Below are 13,155 nucleotides of genomic sequence, written 5' to 3' on the forward strand. Positions count from 1 at the left end.
GTGAAACAAGTTTGGCCCTGAGTCGATACTTGTTGAAGCTGGGTTGTGAGTATATATGAGTATATAAGGTCCACTGTACTATTCACTGTTTTTTTGTATGTTTGAACTTTTCCACAATAAAAGTTTTTAAAAAATCTGTTTACTAAAGAGTTATCTTATACAATATGTATGGATTCCAATATTTTTTAATAAAATAGAATATGCAAAAATACATATTTGTTATTTTTAATTTATGGAATATTTTGTTCTGCCCAATAATACTAAGAATATACTTCAAGCAAATGCCATTCCTCATTATGGTAAATATATACATTGTCATCTCATTACAAATATATGAAAGGTCTGTTTTATAGAGAGTTGTAGTCAATTTACTGTACTTTTCCAGCCTGTCCTCTGCCAAATGAATGTCTCTTCACATAAGCCAACAACATGAGGTCCAAGGTCTTCGATGTATCTGCGAAGAATCCTGAGATGTCATTGTGCAGCTGTGAAAAGTTAATCTCCCCAGGAAAGGTAAGAGTTCACTTGAACATCATTGGGTGCCATTTTGAAAAAAATCTGAATGCTTTTAGGTTGTGCATATATATTTTTTTAAACTAAACTTCTAATGTATTTCACCACTACCACCCTCATTCCCTAAGGAATGGCTCATTCCCTAAGGGGTGGATTTTATTTTGCTAGTTAGAGTGACAAAAAGTTTACTGATTGTTTAATTGAATTAGATTATTATTTCTTTCATTTTGCTAAGAAGTTATTCTCATCAAATAAAACAAAAGCAGGGACTTCCCTGGTGACACAGTGGTTAAGAATCCGCCTGCCAATGCAGGGGACACGGGTTCGAGCCGTGGTCCGGGAAGATCCCACATGTTACAGAACAACTAAGCCCGTGCACCACAACTACTGAGCCTGTGCTCTAGAGCCCGTGAGCCACAACTACTGAGCCTGTGTACCACAGCTGAAGCCCACACGCCTAGAGCCCATGCTCTGCAACAAGAGAAGCCACTGCATGGACCTAAAGTCTGTCATATAGAGTGAAGTCAGAAAGAGAAAAACAAATACCATATGCTAACACATATGTATGGAATCTAAAAAAAAAAGAGAAAAAGAAAAAATCGTTCTCATGAACCTAGGGGCAGCACAGGAATAAAGACGCAGACATAGAGAATGGACTTGAGAACATGGGGAAGGGTAAGCTGGGACGAACTGAGAGAGTAGCACTGACATACATACACTACCAAATGTAAAATAGATAGCTAGTGGAAAGCAGCTGCATAGCACAGGGAGATCAGCTGGGTGCTTTGTGACCACCTAGAGGACTGGGATAAGGAGGGTGGGAGGGAGACGCAAGAGAGGGGATATGGGGATATATGTATACATAAAGCTGATTCAGTTTGTTATACAGCAGAAACACAACATTGTAAAGCAATTATGCTCCAATAAAGATGTTAAAAAAAAAAAAGCCACCGCAATGAGAAGACCATGCACCACAACCAAGAGTAGCCCCCGCTCGCTGCAACTAGAGAAAGCCCGCATGCAGCAATGAAGACCCAATGCAGCCAAAAATAAATAAATACATACATAAATTTATAAAAAACAAAAATAAAACCAAAAGCAAGGATCTCAAATACCTTGTTACTGTAAACAAATTGATCACCTTTTGTCTTAGTTCAGGCTGCTGTAATAAAATACTGTAGACTGGGTGGCCTATAAACAACAGAAGTGTATTTCTCACAGTTCTGGAAGCTGGAAATCCACGATCAGGGTGCCAGCACGGTCAGGTTCTGGCGAGAGTCCTCTTCCAGGTTGCAGACTGCTGACTTCTCGTTGCATCCTCACATGGTAGAACTCAGAAAGCCGGAGCAAACTCTTACGACCCTTCTTAGAAGGGCATTAATCCCATTCTTGAGGGCTCTACTCATGACCTCATCACCTCCCAAAGGCCCTACCTCCTCATACCATCACATTGGGGGTTAGGATTTCAACATGAATTTTGGAGGAACACATTCAGTCTATAACACCTTCACAGGCCCATTTTCTGTTAGTCTTCTCTCAACATTCTTGGGTTCTTTATGTCTAAAAAATTATTCAGCAATCTCAGATGCCCTTCTGTGTCTTTTTGGGGTAGGGGAAATAGCCAAATTTCTGAACTTTTTTTCCCCAGTTCCACTCCTATATAGAGAAGAGCTAATTTCACTTCAAAAAGGATATTTCGCTCCTAATAGGCTGGGCCACGAACTGCCTTGAATCACAGACTAGAAATGCCTTTCAACTGCTCTTTGAACACTGCAAAATGTCCTGTGGAAGCTAGAAATTTCAGTGCTTTGTATATGGGCCAGGTAGATAATTTGCTGAACGCTCAACTTGTTTTTTGACATTTGTGAGACTAATCCAACCAGTTTTGTGAAGGAAGCACAATATTTGTTGGAGTTATGTCAAATGCAGTGCTGTGTTTTGCCTTGGTAACAGAACTCTGCTGCAGTTTTTTTTTTTTTACTTTCAAAACAGGTATGATAAGTGTTTATGAAAAGCATTTGTATAATTTAATAAATAGTGGGAAACAGTTCCCTGATATTTTCAAAACTTCAGTTGCAGACCTCTACTATGGCAACATCTTTTTCATACATTTAGGTCCCCAGACACTGAATAAATAGAAACAGCTTCATTCCAAGCTGCAGAAAGAAATTTTGTCCATGTTAGGTTTTTTTTATGAGTTAGATGATCAGGTGGTACACTGTGTTAATGAGATTGGAGTTATTATTGTAGTCTAATAGTTGGTTTAGAATCCTTTAACACTCAGCTTTTCCTAAATTATCATCTTGGCTCTTTGTGCTTTAACACCAGTGGCTACCACTAAAACCACTCATTTAATTGAGTAAGCAAATAAATAGTCGCAGCACAGGAATCAGAATGAACCATCCAAAATCTGGTTGTATAGGCTGTATATAAGAAAGATATCAACAATTCCAAAGAATAAATCTATAACAGGCAACATTTTTTTTTTTAAAGAAATTCACGTTCTTTTATTTATTTATTTATTTATTTATGACTGTGTTGAGTCTTCGTTTCTGTGCGAGGGCTTTCTCTAGCTGCGGCAAGTGGGGACCACTCCTCATCGCGGTGCGCGGGCCTCTCCTCTCACTATCGCGGCCTCTCGTTGCGGAGCACAGGCTCCAGACGCGCAGGCTCAGTAATTGTGGCTCACGGGCCCAGTTGCTCCGTGGCATGTGGGATCTTCCCAGACCAGGGCTCAAACCCGTGTCCCCTGCATTGGCCGGCAGATTCTCAACCACTGCGCCACCAGGGAAGCCCCAGGCAACATTTTTAATACTGGGAGAATATGATAAAAAGTCTTTATTCCAGACCTGATGACTGCTCCCATGCTAGAGGCATAAAAAAATCATTATTCACCAGCCTTTGTCTACACTCACCAACTCTTTAGGTGAATCATGTACAGAATAGATTCTAAGCATTGCTTTCCTCATAGAGAACTTTCCAAAGTGAATGGTCTGATTAGGTTACTTCTTATAATTACTATCCCTAAAACACTTGCTAATTCATAAATCAGGGCTTTCTTTTAAAATTTAGGATGAAGAATAACAATAAAATGCAAGCATTCTTGTGAAGACTCACTTTTCATGTTTGAAATCTTTAATTTGAAATAATAGTTTTTTCAATTATCTTATTTTAGGGTAGTGTATCAATTAGGATACTCTATGATGCAAATGACAGAAAACCCAATTCAAACTGGCTTAAACTATAAAAAGGAGCTTGTTGGATCTTGTAACTAAAAAGTCTAAATGTTCGGCTTCAGGCGAGGCTTATCCAGTGGTTCAAATGATGTCACCAAGGATCCAGTTTCTCTTTGTGCTGCCTTCCTTTGATTCCAATGTTAAGTTCTATAGAAGTGGCTTCTGAGCAGTTCCAGGGCCTCTTCTCTTGATAGTGAAATGCCTCTAGCAGTCAAGACCTAATATTCTCAAATCACAGGATAGAAAGGAAGAGCATGTCTCTTCTAATAGATTCAAACTCCTGGGAGTCACTCAGTTTCATTGATTCCTTTGGCTCCTGTGCCCAATACCTATGAGCTGGATACAGATTGGTTCATCCCTAAAGCCTGAATTTGTACATATATTTTAGCTCCTTAATTTTGTTTTTCATTTGTAATATCTCATCTCACTCTTTTGGGTATTAGCCCCTTGAAAGCAACTATGGAATCTAAATTTCTTGCACTATTTCAAAGTACCCACAACAATGAATGCTCAACAAATGGGACTGAATTATATGTAGCAGTGATCATAATGATCATTCTTTTATTTATGCACTGTCTCTAGCATCCCAAAGTACTTTGTAAAAAATATGTTAGAGTCACAGGATGACGAATGTTCTCCATTGGGAGTGGGAGGAAAGATAAGTTAGAGTGTTTGTTTATTCCTTAGGTTACTTTCCTGCAAGTCTGCTTTCCTCATAAAGCCCACAGCTCCTGTCAGGCAGCCCTCTCTAGAAACAACAGCTATGGCCCTTCCCAAGTTCTGGATTGTGGGATACTAGCCCCTCCTCTTGTCATTTCAGGCGGGGGGGATGAAAAGGTTTCCTGCTATTGCTAGTTCTTGTTGGTTTCCCTTAACCCCACTCACACCTGTGTAATTGGTCCTTCATTAAACTCTCCTCAATTATCTGGTTTAAGTGTGCCATTTGTGTCCTGCCAGCATCCTGACTTAGACACACACGCACCATTAGAAAATCAAACTCAAACTGCCTTAAATCATCAATGGAATTTATTGAATCATGCAGCTAAAAAAAAAAAGATGTCTTGCTTCAAGTCAGTGCAATGTCTCAAATGACGGCATCAAGGCAATTAGAACTGGAAGAAACTTTATTAATCAGATTGTTATCTTGATTATAATATAATTAAATTTGTGTGCAGGAGGGACGAAAGGAAGGTTTTGTTTTGTTTTGTTTTGTGTTTTGGGGGTTTTTTGCTCCATTTTGCACTAAAGAATAAGGAAAACAGTTTACTGGCCCAGTTGTTTCTGAATCCTATGTTAGCACTCTGTAAACATTTGAGATAAATAAATGAGAACTTTCAGAGGCCAAAAGCAAAACTAACTCCACAGAACTATACGGAACCTAAAGGAAAAATAATTGCTTCATCATTTTTATTTTTGCACATCATTAACTCTTTTATTCACAGTACCTGACACAGTCCTTACAGGGTAGGTTCAGTAAACTGATGGATGATGGAAAGTAGCGACTAGCTCTTCTCTCTCACATGATGCTGGAGATGGTATAGCAACTGATGCACCTCTCTGTTCCCAAACACTTGCTGGCCATTCCTGCCGATTTCGTATAATGGAGAGGCTGCGGAAGACCAAGGGCACTACTGGTAAATGATTTATAGGAACCAAGGACAGTGAAACATACACTAGTTTTAATTTTTTCAAATAAAAAGACTTTCACTCTGTACACAATATTTCCAATAACACTATAATGTCAAAGTTAAAGAACAAGATAACATAAAGTATGCTTAAAAGTTTCCCGTTGTTTCAAGCACTTTGTTTTTCCCTGTGAACAATGGACAATTGTGCCTTTAAACTGAAATACTTGTATGAGGTTTAACACAGCTGACTTTCTCTCAAAAAAAAAAAATCATCTTTTACACTTTCTAAGTTAGGAAAAGATTATTTAAATGTTTTTGATTCTTTCATTTCTTTCTTTTTTAGGTAACCAGTGAGTGTGTCTCTGTTGTTCCATGCTATGCCAATGACAGCAGTTTGTCCCTTATTTAGCATGGACAAGTATAACAATCAAAAGAGGAATGAGAATTAATGCAAAGCACTTGCTGCCCAAGAGGCAGTAGCTGGGGTAAGATAGGGCCATGGGAATACAGGAACAATGCCCTCCTCGTCCATGCTCCCACCCAGCCAGGGCTTCCCAGAAGCCAGACCTTTGGGGGAAGTGAGAGACCACCAAGGACACTTCAACCATAGCCCACTTGGCTCTCTGAAGAACCCACACAGCATGTCTTAGTCAATTTTTTAAATTAAAAATAACTTTTTTCCCTATTCCAAAAGCAATGCATGTTTATTATGAAGAATGTAAACATTTAAGATTAACAAAAAAAGAAAGAAAGAAGAAGGTGGGAGAGAGTAGCCTTTAATTACCCCTCTTAGGAATGACCATGGTTAACATTTTGGTGTATACGCAAAGCTCACTCACTCCTTGTCTCCCTCTCTCTCTGGGATTTTACTATAAATATCCTTTTGAATATCTTTATACGCCATTAATTTTATTCATCTTTTATTCCTCACAGAACCTAACACAGTCCTGCATGAGGAGGTATTCAATAAAAGGATGAATGGCTGAATGTCCAAATCAGCTCCTTCTTTTCATATGCTGCTGGAGGTTAATCTAGCAACTCCTGCACCACTCTGTTCCCATGTGCCTGCCAAAGGAGGACCAGGTATTGGGACTTACCTGAAACCATCAAGAAATCACAGTATTTGCTAACTCCACTAGAAAACCCCTCCTTAAAAGGAGTGCTTCACAAGTGAGAGAGCCCTTAACTTGGAGCTAGAAGATGTAAGTTTGAATTACAACTGGTCATTTTATTTCTCATTTTACTTCTTTAAGCCTCCATCTTCTAATCTGTGAAATGAAGGCATTGACCTATGATGTATAGGATCCCTAGCAGTTAATACTCTATGTTATCTATATATGTCTATCTATTCATCCATCCAACCAAACATACATACATGTTTGTGTGTATATATTTTAAAAATTTTTTTTAGTGAAGAAAGGACCCAGGTGCTAGGCCTTGAGGTGCTAGTATGACAAAATCTGGTTTTGTTTGCCTGTTTTGTAAAAACTGAAAGCCTTATAGGAAACCCAGCCAACATGCTTTTCCATGCCCACAAACACTCTCTGTGGCTAAATTGGGAAAATCAAAAGCATGAAAACCAAAAAGAAAAATAGAAAATAATGAAAGCCTCTCTCTACATGTGGCTTTTGTTAATTCTCAGATTCTCAGATGATTGTTGTATTCTGTCTGAGGCTCCCTTTCTTGTTTCATAGCTTTACACTCTGTTGTGTCATTTTCAAAATACTCCCTCCCCCCATTTCCAAGGTTACAAGCAGAGAATAGCTCTTCACTGATCTGTGAACAATGAGCTCTGTTTGGTAAGAGAACTTGACAACTGAAGCAAAAGAAATCCTAATATCAAAACAGGTTGAGACAGGAAAATGATTAGTAACTCAAGTGTCTGGGTGGAAAGGGCGTATGAACTATCACCACCTACCCATTCCTTCCCGTCAAGCTCGGAGCCATTTTAAAACCCCATCCCAATTCCTGAGAGCATTTAAGAAATGATGTGTTTCCAGCATGTTCTGGCTGATGCTGAGGGCTCCTTCCCACATGTGCCTCTTCACTCTGCCTAAGCAGAGGGGATGTTAAGCATGGTGGAGGGGACCAGAGGGAACCATACTTGGAAAACCCTGCTGCTAGAAGTTTGTTCATGCAAGCGCACCGAGGCTTTTGGAACTCACCACCTCCAGAGTGTTTGCTTTTTCCAAATGATCAATCGGAACAAGTTTGTTCATTCCTAATACAGGTGAAATGCACTCAATTCTTACTCATTTCCTCTAGCTTGGGACATTCTGCCCCTATGCGTGTAGCACCACCGTGCTAAACCTGGCTGGAAGTGTTGTCTTTGATTCCTAGGGTCTAGGCCAGGCCTTGCTGACCCAGCTATCACTGCTGTGGCCCCCAAATGGGAGTTGTGCTTAACACTGGGCCCTCCTATCCCTGCCGTGGTGGGGAGCCAGTGCTGCTTCCACCTTGGCTAATAAATGCTGCTCCTCTTCCTCCTTCTTTTGCTTTTGAAACTTAAATTTTTTAGTTTAAGAAAAGTAGTGCATAGGGTCACATGGCTCAAGAGGGTAAACCATGAAAAACCTCTGTTCCATCCCTGTCCTCCAGCCACTAATTGCCCTCCTGTAACAAGCAAAAATGTACATCTATTTTTTCACCCTCTTTTTATGCAAATGTTAACATACTACATTTGAGAGGGGTTTTTTTCATGTAACAAAATATTACACTGTTGCCAGCAATAAGTGAGTGCCTGTTATTCCAGCTCTCAACAACTTTTTTTTTTTCTAAGTTGAAATACAGCTGATTTACAATGTTGTGTTAGTTTCAGGTGTACAGCAAAGTGATTTGGTTTCATATATATATTCTTTTTTAGATATATATTCTTTTTAGCTTCTTTTCCATTATAGGTTATTACAAGATAATGAGTGTAGTTCCCTGTGCTATACAGTAAGTCCTTGTTGGTAATGCATTTTATATGTAATAGCATGTATATTTTAATCCCAGAGTCCTAATTTACCCATCCCACACACACAGTTATTTTCATTAATACACTAAGCGACTTTTACCAAGGGTCACACTAAAGCCAGAGGTCTGTGTTCTACAGCAGAGGTAAGTGCTACATCAGTGATCTAAAATCTATACCTCCTCTGAAGCTAGCACTCTGTTTGGGTCTGACTTACCAGATGAGGCTCCTTTTTCTCTTATCAGGAGCTCCCATTGCTCTCATGCCCCACATTGTTCCTTCCAAAACTCTGGTCCCCATGAGGACCACATCCATCACACATGTTGTGTATGCCTTCACAGAGTTCAAGGTCTTTTTCTTGGAAAGATGTTCAGCCCCAGTGCAGATCCATGGAAGCAAACAGATTCATAGTGAGAGATGAATCTTCTCTATGATCCTCTCTAGAAAACCATACAAGTTCTTTTCCAGATCAGCCCCAATTAAAAAAAAAAAAATCAGCTCCTCAGATATCACAAAAGGAAGCCGTTCTTGGGGGGGTGGGGGGTGGGGGGGGAATGGAGATTACAGTACCCAAAGGTCATATTAATTCTCATTCACAAACCATTCCTAACTGCTGGTCTCTAGAGAGTCAAGCCAAACTGATAATTTTAAAAGTAAATAAATAGTGGCTGTATCAATTTACATTCCCACCAATAGTGCAAGAGGGTTCCCTTTTCTCCACACCCTCTCCAGCATTTATTGTTTGTAGATTTTTTTGATACAGCCACTATGCAGAACAATATGGAGGTTCCTTAAAAACTAAAAATAGAACTACCAGATGATCCGGCAGTTCCACTCCTGGGCATATACCCCGAGAAAACCATAATTCAAAGAGAGACATGTACCACAATGTTCACTGCAGCACTATTTACAATAGCCAGGACATGGAAGCAACCTAAGTGTCCATCAACAGATGAATGGATAAAGAAGATGTGGCACATATATACAATGGAATATTACTCAGCCATAAAAAGAAATGAAATTGAGTTATTTGTAGTGAGGTGGATGGACCTAGAGTCTGTCATACGGAGTGAAGCAAGTCAGAAGGAGAAAAACAAATACCGTATGCTAAAACATATATGGAATCTAAAAAAAAAATGTTCTGAAGAACCTAGGGGCAGGACAGGAATAAAGACGCAGACATAGAGAATGGACTTGAGGATACCAGGAGGGGGAAGGGTAAACTGGGATTGAGAGAGTAGCATTGACATATATACACTACCAAATGTAAAATAGATAGCTAGTGGGAAGCAGCTGCATAGCACAGGGAGATCAGCTCAGTGCTTTGTGCCCACCTAGAGGGTTGGGATAGGGAGGATGGGAGGGAGACGCAAAAGGGAGGGGATATGGGGATATATGTATATGTACAGCTGATTCACTTTGTTATACAGCAGAAACTAACACAACATTGTAAAGCAATTATACTCCAATAAAGATGTTAAAATAAACAAATAATAAATGAATGAATAAACTATTTCTTACAATATTATCCCAATTAATATATGTAGAAGGAACGTTGACAATAGAAAATCAGCATTTAGCAACAGAGATAATTATTTCAGGCAAAGATAATTAATGAGTGCTAAAATGAGTGGGCAAAAGTATGATGAAAAGCAGGATATTTACATAAAGTATCCTCTACTAGATGCTAATTAATTTCAAAGGGAAGAACTGTAACTTGACAGTAGTGAAACCTGGCAGATGCCACCTTAACTAAGTGATCAAGGTTAGCATCACCAGTGATGGAACACATCAACTATATTCCTCCTGATAGAATGTACTGAGCAGGGCACGATGTCACTTCTGTGACATTCTTGCCAAAAATTCATAACCTGAATATAATCATGAGGAAACATCAGACAAACCTAAATGAGCAACATTTTACAAAATAACTGGCCAATACTCTTCAAAGAGTCAAAGAAAGACAAAGAAAAACTACTGTTTCATTGTCATGAAAGACAAAGAAAAACTGAGGACCGGCCCAGATTAAAGACTAACAAAGCATGAAAACTAAATGCAGTCTAAGATCTGGGATTGAATCCTGAGCAAAAAAAGTAGTAGGACATGACAAAATTTGAAAAGGTCTGCAGATTACTTAGTAGTACTCTGTCAAGTTAATTTCCTGTTTTGAAAATGGTACTGTGGTTACACAAGATGTTAACATTTGTAGAAGCTGGGTGAAAAGTATATGTGAATTCTTCTATTTTTTTCAACTTTCTCATAAGTCTGAAAGTATTTCAAAATGAATAGTTGAAAAAATTAAAAATAAATTCTAAAAAACATGGTTGAGAAAAATTCACTTATAATATTGGTTTGTGGACAGAGTAAAAAATACATATTAATTAAAAGAAATATCTTCACTCTTGAGTTTAAGACTAGACAAGAAAGCTTTTTCTTTGATTAGTCATGTGTAGAATTATTCAGGCATTTCTTAAAATCACACTCTAAACTCTCAGCATATACTTTATTACCAAAAGTTGAAGTTCAGTATAGCAACTTTATGTAAGAGTACTTAGATAATCTTGGTCTGTCCTTGTTACAATATCAATAGACGTCTGCTGGGAACTGTTTTATTATGACAACCGAGCACTAAATTCACTAATCTTCAGGTCAGCAATTCCTGGATGTATAGAAGAAGAAAGTTTTCCATTTGGCAGATGAAAAATCAAGACCCCCAAATCCCTCTCCTTAGGAAGTAGACCTTAGGAAAAGAGCCTAGTACTTTTTTGCTGTTTGCTCTGAAATATAGCACTTTAAATGCACTGAGTTCATTTCCAGTGGGGGTAGGGGTGACCCTGCATAACTCAGAAGCAACCTGTAGGGGAATAAAAAGAAAGGCAAGTGCAGTCATGGGAAGCAGAAGATTTTACATGTCACATAGGAATATAAAATGTTATAGTTAGTAGTTTCTTATATAGATATACAAAAAAATTGAATAACTATGGGGGGTAGACCCATAATTACCACAGCCTCCACCAGATTATTTAGATAATTACCTAAAAGTTAACATATCTACTCCATAAGATTTACTGGCCTTTTGTTCTTTTCATTTCGGAGAAATCAGCATTACTGGACCAGTTCTTGAGCACAAGTGCTGTCTGAAAATTTTCTGAGGCCAATATAATGTGAACAAAAAATTAATCAATAGTTGATCTAAAAAAGAAATGGAAAATTTTATTTGAGCCAAACTGAGGATTATAACCAAGGAGACAGTCTTTCAGAAAGCTCTGAAGACTGTTCTGCCCATTAGAGATCAAAACACAGTTATATAAGTTTTTGAGACAAAGGGTTATATGTCAAATGACTATTGACAATTTACATAATCCAGATCTACACATACAAAGCAAGTAGTGGTCATGCTAACTTTTTTTGTTTTTTGTTTTTTTTTAATTTATTTTTGGCTGCATTGGGTCTTCGTTGCTGCACACGGGCTTTCTCTAGTTGTGGTGAGCGGGGGCTACTCTTCGTTGTGGTGCGTGGGCTTCTCATTGTGGTGGCTTCTCTTGTTGCGGAGCACAGGCTCTAGGCGCACAGGCTTCAGTAGTTGTGGCACATGGGCTCAGTAGTTGTGGCTCGTGGGCTCTAGTGTGCAGGCTCAGTAGTTGTGGCGCATGGGCTTAGTTGCTCCACGGCATGTGGGATCTTCCTGGACCAGGGCTCGAACCCGTGTCCCTGCATTGGCAGGCAGATTCTTAACCACTGCGCCACCAGGGAAGCCCCATGCTTGTTACAAGATTAAGAAGGAATGTTATTTCCTGAGGAGGGCTGGTTAATGCAGATCCACAGTACACACTAAAGGGAAGGTAGGAGGCCCAAACAGGCAAAGAAAAATTTTTATGTTTAAGTTTTTCTTGTCTTGACATAAAATATGAATTTTATTTAATCAACAAGAAGAAAAAATGTTAGGATTTTTCTCCCAATCTGCATGTGAGGTCCAGGTCTAGATGCCCTGGTTTTCTTGGCCCTCCTGACTTCAGGTTCCATGAATTCTGTGCCAATTGAACTTCTGTTCTCACCCTTGCCATCCCTCTCCTCTCTTCCCATCTTCATAGATGTTGGGTTTGGACAGAAAACAAGCTCTAGATATATTAATAACCTATGAGGTTTAGCTTTCTTTCCTTGTCCAAAAGGTTTTAATGTGGGGGATTTTTTGCTTTGTCAAACCCTGTATTTTCTCTCAAATTGCTGGGTTGGAGGTAGGTTGAGAAGGTGGATCCTTACACGTCTCTGTTCTCAGGTAAGACTACTATTATACAGGAAACCAAGCACAATGACTGAAAGCTAGAGTCTCTCGTCTTGCACAAGGAAGTGCTTCCTCCATCAAATCTAGGGAAGCTTATTAAACCGGTTTCTTCTAATTTCATAGAGGACTATAGAGATAATAGAGGTCATGGATATAATGAAGACTTAACATAATTTTGTCCGTCTTGTAAGTATATTTCTCTCCATTTACGAAAGCCGCAGAGGATAAGGACTATGTCATTGTCATCATTCGTTATTTACTCCATTGACACCCATTCACACTAAGCCAGGCACTGGACTAGATATTGAGAACAGCAGAATAAGACATGGTACCTGCCTTTAAAAGGTTCACAGTCTGGTAGAAAGAAAAACAACAAATTATACTATTTGTTGTTTAAATTGTATTATATATATATTATATATATATATAAATAATGTATATAATTATTTTACATATAAATATATTAAAACTATGTTAAATTATATATACTATAGCACTGATTGTATGAAATGTTGCAGAAACCCAGAAAAAGGAACAGCTAAT

General features: G+C 38.7%; 1 protein-coding gene across 9 annotated transcripts in view; it reads right to left on the reverse strand.

Moving 5' to 3' along the window:
- LOC309659362 (uncharacterized protein) overlaps positions 1-13,155 on the reverse strand; it is a 78,088-nt gene that overhangs the window by 52,272 nt on the left and 12,661 nt on the right. For 2 of the 9 annotated variants that reach the window (XM_082459068.1, XM_082459066.1), the window contains exons 2-3: positions 8,548-11,522; positions 5,195-5,358 (exon numbers count right to left, since the gene is read on the reverse strand). The exons of 2 other annotated variants lie outside the window; for them this stretch is intronic. In XM_082459068.1, the coding sequence (XP_082315194.1) occupies positions 11,511-11,522 (12 nt within the window). In that variant the 3' untranslated portion in view covers positions 5,195-5,358; positions 8,548-11,510. Of the gene's footprint in view, positions 1-2,996; positions 5,359-8,547; positions 11,523-13,155 lie in introns of those variants that run through there. 5 more of the 9 variants (XM_082459071.1, XM_082459070.1, XM_082459067.1 and 2 more) reach the window with 5 other exon arrangements.

This window comes from Balaenoptera physalus (genome assembly GCF_965194825.1).
Source record: "Balaenoptera physalus genome assembly, chromosome: 4".
NCBI classification, from domain to species: domain Eukaryota; kingdom Metazoa; phylum Chordata; class Mammalia; order Artiodactyla; family Balaenopteridae; genus Balaenoptera; species Balaenoptera physalus.